This window comes from Anabas testudineus, chromosome 2, assembly GCF_900324465.2.
Source record: "Anabas testudineus chromosome 2, fAnaTes1.2, whole genome shotgun sequence".
In the NCBI taxonomy this organism is placed as follows: Eukaryota; Metazoa; Chordata; class Actinopteri; order Anabantiformes; family Anabantidae; genus Anabas; species Anabas testudineus.
The window spans coordinates 888,476-908,828 of NC_046611.1; the positions used below are offsets into that span (position 1 = coordinate 888,476).

The following is a 20,353-nucleotide window of genomic DNA, read 5'->3' on the forward strand; positions in this document are numbered from 1 at the left end:
ACTGTACAAACCAGCATCTGTTTATTCAACAACCTTTTACAATACAAAATAAAAACTGGATTAATTGAATGGGAAAAGTTTGCGGGGAGACCTGTGGACCATCACACCCAGAGTCTAGGAGACGGAGGAGAGAGGTGGGAAAGGGTTCTGTTTACTGACCACGAGCTTCTGGTGCTGATGGGAGATGTAACCTTTGATGTGACTCTGACAGGAAGCAGAAAAGACAGAAGAAGAGCTGAGTGTTTGTTGACTTCCTCTACTGAACTGCAGGTCTGTTTTGGGTTTTGCATTTTTTCTCCTCACCATGTAGATGAGATTGGCCAGGATGCACTGCACCTCATCAATGTCGACGTCCTCCACCTGCATCATCCTCAGAGCCACCAGGAAGGCGTCCAGAGGCAGCTGGTGAGTCCGCAGCAACAGATACCTGCAGAGAGAAGTCAGCGGGGGTCAGTGATGAGGAGGCTTCTGTTTTGTGGCTGTAATGGTGACGGGGTCCAGTGGGAGGCGCTGCTGTGCAGTGAACTCACACTTTCTTGAAGAGGTTCCTGTAGGTGATGATCTTGAGCTTCTCCAGGATGAGGAAGATCCCACAGCGGATGAAGAAGGTCTCGTGTTTGGACAGAGCCTCGTTCAGCAGCAGCAGGTTTCCCTCACTGATAAAAACAGACGGTTCACCTGTGAGATCACCTGACAGCATGATGTCACTTCCTGTGTTTGTGCTCGAACATCCTGCTTACCTCACAGCTTTGGTGACATCGGCAAACTGCATTAGGTCATATTTCCTCAGGAGCTGATGAGTCGGCATGTGACCCTGAAAGACCAGCAACAACTTGCAGTCATACTGGGGGCACTGGGAGCCACGTGGCACTTCTGGAACACATCAACTTAGAAACCGGATGTAAAACGGGGGCGTTTTTCAGACTAGATAGAAATTTGATCTAACACAGATTTTAGTACAAATAATCAGGACCTGATGTGAAGTGATTTTAATGCATCTATTTGGGATCCAAACTAGTTTTAACATGTTATCTTGGATCTAAACTGATCCAACTTGAGCTGAGTCGAGTTTCTAACCAGCAGCATCTTCACAGGAAGCAGGTAGATGAGAATCATCCTCTTGTTCTTCTGACTTGAGCGATGACAGTGGTCGAAGGCATAAGACAGAAACTCCTCGGCTACAGAGATAAAAATTTAAAGCAACATTTATCATATTTAGTCTCTTGATGTGTATAAAAGCTATTTATCCATGACACTTGTAAGAAAGATGACAGGAACTACATTATATATGTATTAGTAAATAGTACTACATAAACAGACAGTAGTATTAGTAAAAAGTACCACAGTAATGTTACAATGGAGTTACCTGGTTTGAAGTCGCTGTCGAACATGGCCTTCCGGCCCACGTAGTATTTGTAGGTGACTTTCTGAGCTTGGCTGTAGTCGTTCTTCAGGTTGGAGCTGTCGATGGCTCTGATCAGAGGCTTACACAGGTGCAGCTTGTTGATCTAAGTCATTTATTTAAAAAATAAAATCATTAATAAGTGTTCTCATATGTACTGATGAACAGTGTCACCGCTCTCAACATACTACCCATCCTAAAAACAGTCAACACCTGAATTTAACTAATTAACAGGTAAGAGCCTCCCACTGGATAATTACTGCATGGATGATTATTGTTCAGCTGCCACCTAGTTATTGAACCCAAACTGATGCAGTGAGTAGCTTCTTATTTCTGAAGACACATCCTGTGGTTGTGGAAAAGATGTTAATCTGTTTGAGAAGAGTCAAATTATTGACATTAATCAAAGAAAACATCTGAGGAGATGATGAAACTACTAAAACTGGGTTAAGAACTGTACAATGGAAGAAGGTCATGTGGTCTGATGAGTCCAGATTGACCCTGTTCCAGAGTGACGGAGCATCAGGGTAAGAAGAGAGGAGGGTGAAGTGATGCTCCCATCATGTCTAGTGCCTACTGTACAAGTCTGTGGGGGCAGTGCTATGATCTGGGGTTGCTGCAGTTGGTCAGGTCTAGGTTCAGCAACGTTAACATTATTTTGACAGTAACACTCATGTTTGAATCAGTGACAAGTTCCAGAGTTCAGACCTTAAAGTAGATCTTGAAGAGCTGGTTGCTGAGAAACATCATCCCCCATTTCTTAGAGTCTTCGGTCCCAGCACGGCTGCAAAAGTTAAAACGTCAACATACAGATCTTAATGTTCTGTAACACTACTACAAATGTATATGTGTGTATACAGAATATATTAATATTCAGTGTATACTGAGTGTGTGTGTGTACTGACTTGTCGCTGGCACACACTCTGAAGCAGCTCATCAGCTGCTCTGCTGCCTTCTCCAGCATCTCCCCCGGTTGACCTTTACCTTTCTTCAGCAGCTGCTGCTCTGCCTGAAAAAATACAAAGACTTGCTTCCATGTATTTGCCTTGTCCAGAGCATTCAACCACATCCAAAGGTCTTCATCAGTGAACAAATGCTCTTGAAAAAATTCCTACAGTAAATGAACCTTGAGCTAATGTTGTTGTCAAACTACTATTGACAATTTATTATTGATCGGTTTTAATCAATAGATCGAGCAAATTGCAGCTGATCAGTTTAAGGAAAAAAACAAAACAAAATGACCACAGATTGGTCTTAATTCTTTACAAAAGAAGTTTTAACTTTACTATGTGGAAAATGGTTAACTTTGTTTTGACGTTTTATGTTTACAAATCCAGTTTTTGCTCTTTTTTAGAAAACGTTTAATAATGTAAAATTTAAAGCACTTCTTTTTTTTCCTTTTTTTTTTTTAAATACATTTGAAAATTCAGTTCATTAAAAGTTTGACAGACGATTCTTACATTGTTGGCAAATATCCTGAGATCCAGAGTGACAGCGAACATCACCGGCAGAGCCCTGTAACCACAAACCAACAGTAATGAGTGAAGCTGTGTTCACTGACAGCATGTTTCCATGAGTTTCAGCAACCTTTCCCATCAGACTGCCCCTTTAACTATGTTCTGTCTGTACTCACCAGTTCTCCTCTTTATGAGACTGAAATGCCCTCAAGAACGACGTGAAAGGTCAAGGAGTGAAACTGACTGATTATTACAGCTGAAGATTGAATGATGAACGAAGATGCTCTTTACAGTTTACAGTGTGTTGTATTTTCATTATGAAGGATATTGGACGACAAGCGTCTGGAACTTGTAGGCTTCAACAAAGTCGTGATTGGCCACAGCGTGGGTACACCTGTAACACACACAGCACGATATTTTAATTCAACAGGTAACTGCAGCTTTGTGTTAACTTAGAGCAACTGGTCAAAACATTTCAAGGTTTCTTCAACTTTAGTGCTAAAAAATTGAAATCCAAAGTGAATGGTTTGAAGTTTGCTCAGGTATATTTACAGTGATATATCAGATTTAAAATTTAGATTCGTGTTCACCATCCTACCTGAGATGAGCTGCAACCATCTCATCGTATGGCGGCTCCAGAACCTGCTGACACTTTTCTTCTGGACTGGACAGCTGAGCACACATACACACACACACACACAGGCACGCGCGCACACAATGTTATATTGTTGTACAACTAAGCTCGGTGTGTGTGCCTGAGTGAATGGAGCCTCACCTGGAGTCGAGGGTTGGCGACGTGTGGGTGTTTGAAGGAGAGCAGCTCAGCACAGAACGAACCCTCGTGGTTTTCGATGGCCTCGTTAACCTGCAGGGTCAGTGTGTGAATCTATTATATTATATTATATTATCTTATATTATATTATATTATATTCACATGGCAGAAAAACACTATTTTAATAGGAACATTTAATGTTATGTTCAGCAGTGAGATGTTACCTGCTGCAGATACTGGTTGATAGTGATGTGAGCCATGACTGTCCTGACTTCCACCTGAAAACAGGTAACTAACTCATGTTAGTCTCCACAACAGAGACAATAGTTAGAGCCACAACAACAAGACAAAGAACTGAACAGCCGACCAAAATTAACTTAGCAAGAGGACAGAATCAAATAATCACTTCGGTCATTCAGTTAAAAAAGCCACATATTTACAGATTTCAGCTTCTAAAAGGGAATGATTTCAGAGTACTGGTACAATCATGTCTGCAGGTTTCTCGTGTTACATGTAAATATTGTGACATGAATATGAACAAAACCAGGACAAAGCAAGAAATAAGACAGTCAAGAAGTTAAAGTAGATCAAACTTACACAACAGTGCCGTTATCTAATAAACACACCGTTCAACTAAATTTAAATACTATAATATATGAAGCACTTTGTCAGTATCAGAGCACACAAAACACGAAAGGTTTAAAGTAACAAACTCATTTTAAGAAATCGCTGTAATCTAACTAGCAATAGCTAGTAAGCTAATTCATGATATAAATTCACCTAATTCAGGTTAAAACTCGTTTTAAATCGCTGTTTTCAGGCTTTAAACTGAAAACAATCAGATGTAAAAAAAGATGAAAACTCAACAGAAACTTTTACCTTTAAATTCACTTTTATCGGGAAAATATTGGTCCACACTCAGTTCATTCAAAAACAACCCGGACTGTTTTCAAGTGATGCACAACGTTCGCGGCGCGACTGTAAACAACTTCCGGGTCAGTAAGGTCAGCTTCCGTTGGTATTTCATAATAAGATGTAACATATTTCAAAATAAAGTTATCTCGGCATGTGGCATTTACATTATCAAAATGTTTGAGTATCGAAAAACAAAAATGCAAAACAATTTACAACCCCGTGTTAATACATATACAAATCTGTATTTATATAGAGGTGTCGCGAGAACAATGAAATAATAAATAAATTAAATTGTTCTGAAACCTTAAACACTGTAAAGTCCCTTGAGATGACTTCTGTTGTGATTTGGCGCTTTACAAATAAAATTGAAATTAATTGAATTGAATTGAATAAAGGAAAGAGACAAAAGAAGAAACCAACATAAATACAGTATATATTTAACAGGTAAAAGTATGGACGAAGATGCAGCCATTTTCTGCATTTTCTCCTAAACATTGAAAATAAATTACATTATATGACATTTAATTTCTAAGGCATTTATTAAAGACAAAAACCAGATATCTGCTCATATAGTATACATGTTGACATTATGTTTTGTAAAAGATGTTACACATTCTTTGTTTTCTATTTAGGTATTTTACATTTCCACAGAAATGTTGAAGTGTTTGTATATCATAATAAGAATTAGGAACAGATAGAGGTTACTGAGATCAAGAAACTAAAATAAAAACAGACCCAACTTTACAGCAAACAATTCAAACATAAAATAGGTGACAGAAATACTTCAGGTATGTTTTTCATTCTTGCTTTTTTTAAAATAAAATTTTCTGTGTCCCCCAGAGGAAACATCCTGTTCAGAAAAGTCAAATATTACAAGCAAAGAGACATTCAAAAGTTTATTGCGACAGAGCTCCCATCATTCATGCAGAAACTAAGAAACAACAAAGACAACAAAAGGGCCAGAGCCACAGGTATGAATCTGTAGAGTTGAATACTTTTTTTCAGCTTCAGTTTACTTCTGCTTTTCTGCAACAATTAGAAATAGAGCAACAACAAACCAGCGACATGCAGCAGCTGAAATAACCAACATGACGGAACAAATAACGTGTCTTTTTTAACTTTGTCAAGGTAATTAGTAATAAGCCCCATGAATAAAGTATCATTCTTCACTCAACACCACAGCTGGTGGACTGTACAGATACATACATGAACAAAGACAGAGTCTGGATGTATTGTGCAGAACAACCATCATTTCCCAAGGAGGCTCCAACACCAGGGTGAGCCATAACACCAACAAAACACAGGGTCTAGGACTAGAATCAACATCTGTGATTTTTCTAAATTGAATAAATGTTGACAGGACAGTTTATTAAACAGTGAGAAAGTCACAGTACTGTATATTTACATGCATCGTAACTAAATGTTACCAGTTTGATGGTTTCCAGACATCATAACAATAAAGACCGCCAGCAGATTTAGTAGCTGCTGATGTCAGTGAGCACTAGTACTTCACAATAACCACCAGGACGTTTAGCTGTCAGTGGTTACTATTAGGTACAAATACTCAAAGTATAAATAGTGGCCTAATGTGGTAAATGGTAGCCACCAGCAGTCACTGTGCAAAAATGAAATGACTTTTTAGTTATCTGCAGTAACTAGTAGCCACATTTAAATATGAGCAGTATGTAAAAATAAATACCAGTACTTATAGATGTCCCTATCCGGGGCTTTCAGTATGTTGAACTGACTGACTAGTAGTCACCAATAAGTCAAACAGTAACCACATGTAGCCACCACAGGTAACTAGTAAGCTGGGTTTCCACTGCAGAAAGATAACTGAAACATGACCTGGAGCTTCCTGGGACGTCTTATCACCTGAACCTTTAGATTAAAGGTAAAACCAACTCCAGAGGCAACGAGTTCCTTTAATGGAAACCACCTGTGATCACCACGTTCATCCCTTGAGCCAATTACTCGTCTCCTTAGAAAGAGTGGGTGGGGCCAGGTGGCCATCCTGCACTTGCCACTCGACTGTGATTGTTTGGCTGCATAAGGCCCTCGCTGCTGATTGGTCCGTGGAGAGTAGCACATGGTGAATGGGAGGGGCTTAAATCTCCACATCCAACCGTCCATAGACAGGGATACTGACTGGAAACAAACAAATACACATTGATATGGTTTTAATGAAACCATCTTAGTTTACCTGAGTTTATTACTCACCTGGAGGCATGAGGAGGAGGTTGTGATGAAGGAGCGCTGGTGGTCAGGGGGAGGGAGGTGGAGGAGGAAGAGGAAGTAGAGGAGGAGGCTACACGAGGGGAGGAGCTGCTCCATCCATCTGATAACACCTGAACACCTTCAGACAGACAAACTCGACATAAACAGAAAACAGAGACTTCTTTCTTTCTAGATGTGTATACTGTAGTTTCATGGTTTTATGCAGTATTTAAATACTGTAGTAAATACTGTATACATATACTGTAAATGTGTACAATACACATGACATACACGCTATTTAATGTGTATAAATTACTGTATATAACCTATATATTCATATAGAGTATGTTAATGTTTGTGTATTTAACGTATATTCTTCTTCTTTTACTTTTAATGGTCACCACAGTGAATCATCTGCCTGTGTGTGTGTATATATATATATATATATTATATATATATGTATATATATATAATATACACACACACTATGTAGACTACTGTGTCTACACTATTTAATCTATGCATACAAATTCTGCAATTATTTAAAAACATTAAATTTGTTTATATAATTTATTGTACCTATAGTACCTTTAGTACCTATAGTACCTTTAGTACCTATAGTACCCATTGTACCTATAGTACCTTTAGTACCTATAGTACCCATTGTACCTATAGTACCTATAGTACCCTTTGTACCTATAGTACCTATAGTACCCATTGTACCTATAGTACCTATAGTACCCATTGTACCTATAGTACCTATAGTACCTATAGTACCCATTGTACCTATAGTACCTATAGTACCCATTGTACCTATAGTACACATTGTACCTTTAGTACCTATTGTACACATTGTACCTATAGTACCTTTACTACCTATAGTACCCATTGTACCTATAGTACCTATAGTACCTATAGTACACATTGTACCTATAGTACCCATTGTACCTATAGTACCTATAGTACCTTTAATACCTATAGTACCTTTAGTACCTATAGTACCTATAGTACCCATTGTACCTATAGTACCTATAGTACCCATTGTACCTATAGTACCTATAGTACCCATTGTACCTATAGTACACATTGTACCTTTAGTACCTATTGTACACATTGTACCTATAGTACCTTTACTACCTATAGTACCCATTGTACCTATAGTACCTATAGTACCTATAGTACACATTGTACCTATAGTACCCATTGTACCTATAGTACCTATAGTACCTTTAATACCTATAGTACCTTTAGTACCTATAGTACCTATAGTACCCATTGTACCTATAGTACCTATAGTACCTATAGTACACATTGTACCTATAGTACCTTTACTACCTATAGTACCTTTACTACCTATAGTACCCATTGTACCTATAGTACCTATAGTACCCATTGTACCTATAGTACCTATAGTACCCATTGTACCTATAGTACCTTTACTACCTATAGTACCTATAGTACCTATAGTACACATTGTACCTATAGTACCTTTACTACCTATAGTACCTTTAGTACCTATAGTACCCATTGTACCTATAGTACCTATAGTACCCATTGTACCTATAGTACCTTTACTACCTATAGTACCTATAGTACACATTGTACCTATAGTACCTTTAGTACCTATTGTACCCATTGTACCTATTGTACCCATTGTACCTATAGTACCTTTAGTACCTATAGTACCTATAGTACCTTTACTACCTATAGTACCTTTAGTACCTATAGTACCTATAGTACCCATTGTACCTATAGTACATATAGTACCTTTACTACCTATAGTACCTATAGTACCTATAGTACCCATTGTACCTATAGTACCCATTGTACCTATAGTACCTATAGTACCTTTACTACCTATAGTACCTATAGTACACATTGTACCTATAGTACCTTTAGTACCTATACTACCTATAGTACCTTTAGTACCTATAGTACCTATAGTACCCATTGTACCTATAGTACCTATAGTACCCATTGTACCTATAGTACCTTTACTACCTATAGTACCTATAGTACCTTTAGTACCTATGGTACCCATTGTACCTATAGTACCCATTGTACCTATAGTACCTTTAGTACCTATAGTACCTATAGTACCTTTACTACCTATAGTACCTATAGTACCCATTGTACCTATAGTACCCATTGTACCTATAGTACCTATAGTACCTTTACTACCTATAGTACCTATAGTACACATTGTACCTATAGTACCTTTAGTACCTATACTACCTATAGTACCTTTAGTACCTATAGTACCTATAGTACCTATAGTACCCATTGTACCTATAGTACCTATAGTACCTATAGTACCCATTGTACCTATAGTACCTTTAGTACCTATAGTACCCATTGTACCTATAGTACCTTTAGTACCTATAGTACCCATTGTACCTATAGTACCTATGGTACCTATAGTACCTATAGTACCCATTGTACCTATAGTACCTTTAGTACCTATAGTACCCATTGTACCTATAGTACCTATAGTACCTATGGTACCTATAGTACCTATAGTACCCATTGTACCTATAGTACCCATTGTACCTATAGTACCTATAGTACCCATTGTACCTATAGTACCTATGGTACCTATAGTACCTATAGTACCCATTGTACCTATAGTACCTATAGTACCTTTACTACCTATAGTACCTATAGTACACATTGTACCTATAGTACCTTTAGTACCTATACTACCTATAGTACCTTTAGTACCTATAGTACCTATAGTACCTATAGTACCCATTGTACCTATAGTACCTATAGTACCCATTGTACCTATAGTACCTTTACTACCTATAGTACCTATAGTACCTTTAGTACCTATGGCACCCATTGTACCTATAGTACCCATTGTACCTATAGTACCTTTAGTACCTATAGTACCTATAGTACCTTTACTACCTATAGTACCTTTAGTACCTATAGTACCTATAGTACCCATTGTACCTATAGTACATATAGTACCTTTACTACCTATAGTACCTATAGTACCCATTGTACCTATAGTACCTTTAGTACCTATACTACCTATAGTACCTTTAGTACCTATAGTACCTATAGTACCTTTAGTACCTATAGTACCCATTGTACCTATAGTACCTATAGTACCTATAGTACCCATTGTACCTATAGTACCCATTGTACCTATAGTACCTATAGTACCCATTGTACCTATAGTACCTATGGTACCTATAGTACCCATTGTACCTATAGTACCTATGGTACCTATAGTACCCATTGTACCTATAGTACCTTTAGTACCTATAGTACCCATTGTACCTATAGTACCTATGGTACCTATAGTACCTATAGTACCCATTGTACCTATAGTACCCATTGTACTTATAGTACCTATAGTACCTATAGTACCCATTGTACCTATAGTACCTTTAGTACCTATAGTACCCATTGTACCTATAGTACCTTTAGTACCTATAGTACCCATTGTACCTATAGTACCTATAGTACCCATTGTACCTATAGTACCTTTAGTACCTATAGTACCTTTAGTACCTATAGTACCCATTGTACTTATAGTACCTATAGTACCCATTGTACCTATAGTACCTTTAGTACCTATAGTACCCATTGTACCTATAGTACCTATAGTACCCATTGTACCTATAGTACCTTTAGTACCTATAGTACCCATTGTACCTATAGTACCTATAGTACCCATTGTACCTATAGTACCTATAGTACCCATTGTACCTATAGTACCTTTAGTACCTATAGTACCCATTGTACCTATAGTACCTTTAGTACCTATAGTACCCATTGTACCTATAGTACCTATAGTACCCATTGTACCTATAGTACCCATTGTACCTATAGTACCCATTGTACCTATAGTACCTATAGTACCCATGGTACCTATAGTACCTATGGTACCTATAGTACCTATAGTACCTATAGTACCCATTGTACCTATAGTACCTATAGTACCCATTGTACCTATAGTACCTATAGTACCTTTACTACCTATAGTACCTTTACTACCTATAGTACACATTGTACCTATAGTAAATGGTAAATGTTCTGTACTTATATAGCTCTTTTCTACCTAGCTGGTACTCAAAGCGCTTTACACTGCTTCTCATTCACCCATTCACACACACATTCACACACCGATGGCAGAGCTGCTGCAGCTGACCTGACTCACCGGGGGCAACTTGGGGTTCAGTATCTTGCCCAAGGACACTTTGGCATGTGACGTGGCAGCCGGGAATCGAACCACCAATCCTGTGATTGACAGCCAACTGCTCTACCTATTGAGCCACAGCCACCCCGTGACTAGTACCCATTGTACCTATAGTACCCATTGTACCTATAGTACCCATTGTACCTATAGTACCTATAGTACCCATTGTACCTATGGTACCTATAGTACCTATAGTACCCATTGTACCTATAGTACCTTTAGTACCTATAGTACCCATTGTACCTATAGTACCTATAGTACCCATTGTACCTATAGTACCTATAGTACCCATTGTACATAAAAGTATAAACGAGTATTTGTTCACTCAGGTACCTGAGGAGTGTGAGCGGTGCGGCAGGTATGCGGTGGGGTAAGGTGTGTGTCTCCCTGGGTAACTGTGATGTTTGTAACCATGGTGATGATGTGATGTCAGCGGGAGGCTGCTGCCATAAGTGAAAGCTCCGCCTCCTCCAGGTGAGCACAGAGACCAACCTGACACACACAAAGTTAACACAACAAATAAGCTCTCTGTGATTTTATTAACTAAACACATTGATAATATTTAAGCTGAACACAGTAAAATAAAACCCACTCTTCTTTTTGAATCATTTAAAACTATGTTGGATTTTAATCATCACCTCATTAAATAACTACACGGAGAAATAAAACCTGTGATACACATTCAGTTTATACGACACTACACTTAATAAGGGTTGTATTTCTATCAAATAAAGAACAGGTATAAGATATGGAAGTAATATAAAGTGTATATATATATATATATATATATATATATATGTATACACACTAAATATATGTTTTGTCAAATGTTTTTAATGTTTTCATTGGATTAATAAAGGAATCATGTGAATATTTATTTTAAAATAAAACTGCAAATAAAATGCAGCTGAAAACACTGACAAAATATTTTATAAATACAGAATTTTTATATGTAGTAACTTCCTCTTCTAACTTTTGATTATAAATATGTTTTTAATTGATTATGTATGCAGCACATATACATCCTTCCCCCTGTGTCGTTGTGTGCAGCACATTTGAAATATATATATAACCCAATACCTGCATATAAACAGACAAGCTGATAACATGTAAATAAATAAATGAACATATGTATTTATTTTTTTGAATAAACAGATGAAGGGGCTGCATCTTATTATGTAAATTATATATATTTTATACCAAATACATTTAGTATTGTAGATAAAATAGAAATGCAGTTTAAGAAATGATTCTTTCTGTTAATATGAAAAGGAATTCATATATTTATTCATTTGTGTATGTGAAGAATAGAATTCATGTGAAACATGGAACCTTTATGTGGTTTAGAGGTTAATAAAACTACACACAGACTCACAGGGTTGAATCCCAACTCGACTCTCCGACGGCTCCGTTAAACCCCGTCCCCCTGGGTTCCTAAGGAGGAGAAATCAAACGGCGTCAGAGAACAACCTGTGTGTTTCTGTATCTGTCTCACTTGACACCATCTCTCCAAACGAGTGAGACGGTGGAGCTCTGAGCATCTGATAATGACGCTCTAATCACCTGCTAACGCTGACTTCCTCTGGTGTCCTGGTGAGAAAGTGTTCAGTTGAATCAATGAGTTCATTTGTAGAATCACATGAATCTAATTTAATACATTTTACAGTGTGAAATAAAACCAGTAAAGAGGATATGTTAGCACACGTTTCCCACAGAATATTACAATTACTCCTGGTTATACATGAATTAAGTGACTGTAGTTGAATTGATTAATTTATTAATTAATTAACAGCCACAGACAGAAAATCTTAAAGTCTTTTTTAAATTAAACTGAAACCTTTTGCTGCCATTATTAAAGCAAATTCTATATTTTATGATTTTTTAAGAAATACAGTGGTGAAAGAGGTACTCATGTGCTAAACTAAAATTGATCCTTTATACATGCAGTCCTACGAGTAAAAATACTTTCTAGTACATTCTGCAGTAACATGTCTCCTGATAGACAGTATCAGATTCTACCCGACTGTACTCCAAGTAGTACTGCATTACCCATTGTTAGTACTGAGCAGTTATCATCAGATGATTTCACTTTAGACATTTCTGTTTCACTGATGTGTTTGTTATTTAGGGAAAAAGTCTCTTCAGTAAAACTAAGAACAACTCCGAGACCCTGGATCGATCTTTACCAACTCACTGTCTTTTAGAAGCTCGGTGCTGTTTCCGTGTTCAACAGTAATCTGTAGTTTACGTAGTAAAACATCCATGAGGTAAAAAGCAGAATTTGAATAGTTTAAAGAGCTCACGTTAAAACCAGTGGAAGCTGCTCTGGGTCTAAAAAGCAGCTTACATTTCTGTGATACGCAGGTTTTTGACTTCCAGCTCACAGACAATAGGAACAAACATCACGGTGATGTCGGAGACACATTTACAGCCTGAAATACACAGGTGTTTTCAAAGAGGTGAGAAAAGCTGTTTTTAGCCACATTAACGCCTTTTATCATTAAAAGCATTTAAGTTTTTTTATTCAGTGTTTTCTGTCTTGTCATTTAGTCTCATGGCTCAGTTCAGTTTGACTCTGCTGCAGCTTGTTACCTCTCTTTGGCGTCCAGGAAGGCTTTAGCAAACGGGTTGTATTTGATCTTCAGAGCCGTGATCTGCACACAAAAGCACACAGCATTTGACTGAACCGAAGCAAAACTGTAATATCTCAAATATTAGCAGTGGACCCGGAGAGGAGAAGGCACATACTGTATGTGGATGACACCTATTCACCATGTCACTGTCTTTTTATCTCTTCTAACATTAAAGAGTTCTTCCTTCATGGATTATTTTCTATGTTCTTACATCAAACCAAACAACGTATGATTAAAAACAGACAATGGATGAAGGGAAATCACCAAGATCTAAATATTAAGTGTAGGAAACAGTCAGTAAAAGTCGAGCTGTTTAAAGTTTAAGGTGACTGCTCTGTATATAATAAAGTAGAATGTACTGTTACTGCGTGTACCTCTTCGTTCTGGTACGCAGTGACGGCAATGAACTGAGTTTCTTTGAAGGAGACGTTGGAAACCAGACGATGACGAGAGCCGACACACACGATGTGGAGCTGAGGTTCGTACTTATGAAGAGAGTTCAACATGATCTGAAGACACAGAGAAAGACAAGTCTGGACAAAACTGTTTGTACCATTGATAATGTACCTGTCCACACGTCTACAGTACAGTGGGCCTCTAGTTGGAACTGATATACACAAACTCATACACCTGTGGATCCCGCCGACATCCATCAACACACGTCTGCCCCCATCTGTACCTGTCAAGACAAACTGGATTTACAGCCAACTTTCCTTGTTAAACCTGTTATACCCACCTGTAGCAGTATTTGCACGCCTCTCTACAGAACATATGTGTGTAGCTGTGTGTGTCTATATTTATTATATTTATACAGTAAATCCGTTGGCAACTTGCTCTTACTCATTATTGTAGGTTTGTACCTGTACGGACTTACTATACGCACCTGTCATCCATCTGGTGGAACTGTTCCCACCTGTGTGCACCTCAGGTACTGCACGCCTGTTTAAATTGCTCCATACCTAAAATTTCCCAAACGGCTGCTGATTCCTGAAAGTTTGAAAAACGAACTTCGAACTTTTTGAATAATTTTCAAAACAAAAGCAAACAAATGAAATCCAGTCAGTTCGTCTGTCTGCAGGAGAGTTCAGGGAGCCGAGCCATCTTTGTCTTTTGGCCCAAACACTTTTATCCATCTGTTTTTTCTCTCCATCAACCCCTCCACCCCCTCTTTTCCCCCTCGCTAACGAGGCCCAATTAACCAATCCGAGTTCTCCGGGCGGACACACAAAAACAAACTGTTTTCTATTCAGATTGAGAGGCTGGCTTCACATCTGACCCCGGCGCTGCGTGTGTGTGTTTACCCTGGCAGTGCCCACATTAGCTGGAGTGTGTGTGGGCTCTTTTTGAATATAGTTTACCTCTCTCTCTCTCTCGTCCATCTGAAGCATGATGGGTAAATTAATTTCCCAGTAAAAAACATAATTACCATAATGTACAAATAAGCTGAGCAATTATTTCATTATGGCCGAGCTCTCTGTTCCAACTCTGCATTACTGCCCAGTGTGTGTGTGTGTGTGTGTGTGATGTTTGGACGGGATAATGGGGTAAATATAAACAACATTATTGCCAATTTTGTAGTGCTGCACATGTGTGTGTAGGCCTCTCTGAGTGGTGAACGGCTCTCGACAGGAAGTGCATTAAACTGCTGCCGCCCAATTAAGAGCTGTTTATCCCGTTCCCGTGGTTACGAGGGGGCGAACAGGTGAAGTGAGCGAGGAGAGGGACTGAAGTGGCTAATTAGAGGCGGTAGTCTCTCGCCCACTCCAATACAATACAGGGGAGTAGAGCGAAAAAGAAAACGAGAGACAAGGAGGAGGAGACGGAGAGACGTTCTTGACATGGAGAGCAGGATAATGGAGAGAAGGAGAAAGAGAGAAGATGAGTGAGAGGAGAAGAAGAAGGGAAAAGAGGAAAGAGAAGAAAATGATGATGGAAAATGAGCGACGGAGTAAAGAAAGAAAAAGTACGAGAAAACAGAACCAGCAGTGGAGGAAACATCAAAGTAAGAAGAAAGATTCATTTATGTTTGTAAAAGTTAAAAATAAAATCAATAAATGATGTAAAAGGAGGAAGAGAAAACATATGATAATATTTAATATATTAGAATATTATAATAAGTAAACATAAAGAAAAATGAATTAAAAAAACAAGTGGACAGAAAGAAAAAAAAAACAAAGAACAAAACAAAAAGAATGAATAAAAGAAGAAAAAAGAATAGAAAAGAGCAAAAAGAGGAAAAAGAGCAAAAAGAGCAAACAAGCTCCCGGTAAAATAATCTATTTTCCACAGAAGGTGATGATCTAAAAAACGTAGTGTAGAAAGATGATTCTAATTCAAACATCTGCTGCATGAATCCAGCTTCACCGAGTCCTGTGACCAGGTTCCTCTGATCAGAAGTTTCAACTGTAAAACAAACAGGAGTAGATGTCGGACTTGGAGAAACTCACCAACCTGGTTTCTTCTCGAAGGGTCACTCTAAAGATTCTTAACTGTACCGAGACCATGTGTGGAAACATTAGGAATCAGTGGGCACAACGCTGCTCGAGACCTAAACTTCTGCTTTAAATTATAAATGGACTTGGTGTGAGAGTACCTGTCCTCCTCCATTGACCTTGTTGGTGAGTTTGACCTTGTTGAAGGTCACAGCTGCCTTCATCCAGTGAGCACCAAAGTTTGGAGAGTCAGGGTGGATGTAGATTCCGCCGTGGCCCCGGCCCTCTCCGCGGCCCTCGGCCCGGCCGGCTGCCACCCACTCCCCGTTCACAAACTTCCAACGGCAGCCGTCGGCCGGCACGAAGTCCAGCAGGAAGGAGTACATGGAGCTGGGGTCCAGACCGGACACACTGACCTTCAGGACGGGGAACATCCGGCTGCGCAAGAGACACAGCAAATCTTAGATAATAAATCTTATATGAGTGAGGGTTGAAAACAAGTGTGTAAAATAAGTCCTGCACTAACGGACACTTTTAGTCTTTGTCCACTCGGTTTCTGTAGAAACAAGCTGTAAACACAGTGTCGGTGCTGTGTTCTCAGCTCCTTCTTGTGGTAGGATACTTTATTTTAAGTCACTTTCCCCTGTGAAATGCAGAGAATAAAGAGCTATGCTAAAATAAAATACAACTTTCCACCTTGTGTGAAACATACTAATATTCCCTGTAAGTTTTCAAGCTGTTAAAGCTGCATTTACACAAACAGAGCGCTCTCCATCAGTAACAGCAGTTGAAGTGGCATTCTGCAGGTGTAAATGGAGTGTTTTCCCACCGCAGGGCGCGACTGGTCAGCACGCCTCGGCTCGGCCAAACAAAAAACACACACAGAGGCAACGTTAGCGGCTGCTATTGAGACTAATGAATAACCCCGGTTAATAGGATCGCTGATCTGAAGTCAGCTTCAAACACAGACACGCTGAATCACAGCAGAGTCGTCTGTTCGTGTCGGGAGAAAATATAAAGTGAATCCTACAAATTACAGTTATGTGCTATTAATCTGCATTGGCTGCATATTTAACATATTTTACATCATGTTTTCATAGATCAGGAGTAACAATTCCCCCAGCAGAAGCCCACCCATCCCCCAAATTCTAAAATGTTCTTTTAAACTATTTCAGATGGATATTTCAATATTTTCATATTATATATATACATATGACTCAACACTCGGATCCGTTCTGAGCATATTTCTGTGTTCAGTCTGTTTTTTCCAGCTGCTGCTCTTAAGGTCAAACATGAACTTTCAGTCTCTTCTGGTAAAAAGACATTTTCACTCTCTGCACGTCAACATGACTCATGAGTTTTCCAGGCTCCAAGCACTTTGTTAAGTTTTGGGTAACTTAGTCATCCAGGTTTCAAATCCACGCTTTATAAAACAATGTAAAAATATTCCATTACAAGTCGTGCATTTAAAATCCTTAAGAAGTACAGTCCTGTGTCCCCTGTGACTGATGAATGATCCCACAGTAATAATCAGATGATTGATTTGTTCATTTCTTCATGTTAGTTTCTGTCATACACTGGATCATCTGTTATCGGCTCGTTTGTCCTGAAGAACTAAATGAAACCGTGTGATGTTCAGAGGTCAAATCAGCCTGAACCTCCAGTAACGGCTGGGTTTTCTTCTGACATGGTACAACCTACCTACAAGTACAAGTATTAGTATGACAGCAATGAGTTGGAATTTCCCAACCTGTTATACCAAGTGGTTTTAATAGCCTATACCAAACCAAACCCTTATCACGGTTCAGAAAATGCTCTTGTGGGACGCTGTAGATGACAAAACAAACTGTTACCGCCCATTCTTGGTGACGATCATCTCGTTGGTGATGTGTTGAAACTTCCTCCACAGCTCGGCGTCCTCCAGCGTCACCCTCAGCTCCCTCTCCGTTGGGTCACCCTTCTCCCGGCCAGCCTGCAACTCACTCTCCACAGCGCTGAGCAACCGTGACATGCAGCGTTCGGCCGAGCCGGGGCTGCACACGGTCCCGTCAGTACGAACAGCAGCGATGGAGGGACCACTACCAACAGTCTGGTCTGCTGTAGGCACAGAACCTGACTCCCCATCCTCCTGCAACCCCTCTACCTTCATCTAGAGACACAAACAAAGACACATAACTGTAGTAACTCAAACCTTTGTTAATTGGAGTCTTTGGATGATTAGTTGTGTTGAAATACAACTTAACAGAAACACACTTCCCCTGACAAAAAAAGCCACACACTCTAATATTTCGTTGCCTTTAAGCTTCTGCAATGCTGCGTTGGGTTAAGGTCTGGACTCTGTGGAGGCCAATCCATGTGTAAAAATGATGTGTCCTGCTCCCTGAACCACTCTTTCACAGTTTCACAGGAAGAATCAATTGATTGGTCATTGAGTATATTCAGGTAGTCAGCTGACCTCAACCTAGACCTGACCAACTGCAGCAACCCCAGATCATAGCACTGCCCCCACAGTCTTGTACAGTAGGCACTAGACATGATGGGTGCATCACTTCACCCTCCTCTCTTCTTAACCTGATGCTCCATCACTCTGGAACAGGGTCAATCTGGACTCATCAGACCACATGACCTTCTTCCATTGTACAGTTCTTAACCCAGTTTTAGTAGTTTCATCAATCTCCTCAGATGTTTTCTTTCATTCAAATCAATAATTTGACCCTTCTGAAATAGATTAACATCTTTTCCACAACCACAGGATGTGTCTTCAGACATGGTTGTTTAAGAAATGAGAAGCTACTCACTGCATCAGTTAGAGTTAAAGAACTTGTTGGCAGCTGAAACATAATCATCCATGCAGTAATTATCCAGTGGGAGGCTCTTACCTTAGTTAAATCCAGGTGGTGACTTTTTTTTTGGACAGGCAGTGTATTAATCTAGTCTTAATAAGACAACTTTGAACTAAATCAACTCTTAGTGAGAACTGTACTTCTAATTGTCTGAATAATGAGGTAGTTTGAAAAAGTAAGTCAAACAGGAATCTAAATCTTCCAGTCAGTCCACTTTCATCTCTCAATGAGAATTCACTGATTTGCAAAATGTTGCTTTTCACATTTAAAGTGTATTTATTTAAATGCTTTGAATTTTTGTAATACATTTTTTAATTAAATAAATAGTTTTTCTTGAATCGTTCACATGATCAGTTTTGTTCATTAATTCTGTCTTAGTAAGAAAGCTTTCGAAAGGACAAACAGTTTTGCTGTAATCAGGAGCTGGTTGTTTAGATGTCCCTGAGGTTTCCATATAATATAAATAATAATAAATAATAAAATAATAAAGACCATCAATGGTGTCATAAATATTTGTGTTAAACCACAATAAGGGAACAGCGGAGACGTCTGACTGCTTGAAGTCGTCAGATGATCAGTTTTGTTGAAATACTTTAAACAAAATGACCAAACTGTAATCGTGATCATTTGAATACATTTGTGCTGACTGTTCCACCTACTGCTCGTTGGACTGTTTTGCGGGATTTTTACCAGCAGTAAAGTGTCTTTTTTTTCAACACATATTTTGAAAATAACACAGGCTGTCGTCTGCATATGGTTGCACATTATATATAGCAACAGGAACCGTGTACATTCCTCGTAACACTGACTCTTTTTTAACTTTCACTTTCTTCTGAATATGAATTTTTAAATTCAGGGTTCAACAGTGCAACAGTATATTTTGTATGGAGCTTGTTCCAACATGTCACTGAAGCAATTAGATACGTAAACTGGGTAAATATGTAAAGCTGAGATGTTGTATCTTTCATGTCTGAATGATTCAAATATTCCAGCTGTCTTCTGTTGGTTTCTGTACACATCTCCTCAAAATCTCAAAACTGTAAATAAATAGACTGTGACATTGAACTGATCTGAGCACAGCGGAAATAAAAAGTCCTGAGTTAAATGTCTGAGAGTCAAACCTGAACTTGTAAAAGCAGTGATGGATGTTAAAAGCTTTTTGAATTAAATGTTTACATCTGTGTGACATTTGCTAAGACTGTTTTTACTCTTTTTTATAAAACACTGGTTAAGAAAAAGGAGAGTTTTTTGCGTTTTACTCATCTACTGAGCTGAATTAACAACTGAGATATGAGTCGGTCAAAATCACATCTCCAGTGGAACCTTCAATAAAGGTTCAGTCTTATTGTTTCAGACAGTTTAACACCTGTTCAGACTTTTCTGTTAAACTATCTTTAAATTTATTTCATGACTGAATGTGTGATGAAGATGTTTTACAGCTTTACTCACATTTACTGCAGAGTTACTAGAGC

General features: G+C 38.7%; 2 protein-coding genes across 2 annotated transcripts; both read right to left on the minus strand.

The window, feature by feature from the left end:
- Window positions 1-4: 4 nt before the first annotated feature.
- Window positions 5-4,611, minus strand: pcid2 (PCI domain containing 2). Its single transcript, XM_026361313.1, has 15 exons — window positions 4,511-4,611; window positions 3,856-3,909; window positions 3,635-3,724; window positions 3,458-3,531; window positions 3,188-3,253; window positions 3,036-3,077; window positions 2,863-2,917; window positions 2,308-2,411; window positions 2,111-2,186; window positions 1,367-1,508; window positions 1,078-1,178; window positions 741-814; window positions 531-656; window positions 304-427; window positions 5-204 (listed from the first exon to the last, which is right to left on the minus strand). The coding sequence occupies exons 2-15, from the start codon at window positions 3,889-3,891 to the stop codon at window positions 115-117; spliced, it is 1,200 nt and encodes a 399-aa protein (XP_026217098.1). The 5' UTR covers window positions 3,892-3,909; window positions 4,511-4,611; the 3' UTR covers window positions 5-114.
- A 1,414-nt stretch (window positions 4,612-6,025) lies between these two features.
- LOC113163250 (T-box transcription factor 19) lies at window positions 6,026-18,303 on the minus strand. Its single transcript, XM_026361701.1, has 8 exons — window positions 17,892-18,303; window positions 16,200-16,476; window positions 13,981-14,115; window positions 13,566-13,627; window positions 12,349-12,407; window positions 11,307-11,465; window positions 6,767-6,902; window positions 6,026-6,694 (listed from the first exon to the last, which is right to left on the minus strand). Exons 1-8 carry the CDS (start codon window positions 18,185-18,187, stop codon window positions 6,529-6,531), a joined length of 1,290 nt encoding a protein of 429 aa, XP_026217486.1. The 5' UTR covers window positions 18,188-18,303; the 3' UTR covers window positions 6,026-6,528.
- Window positions 18,304-20,353: the final 2,050 nt, after the last annotated feature.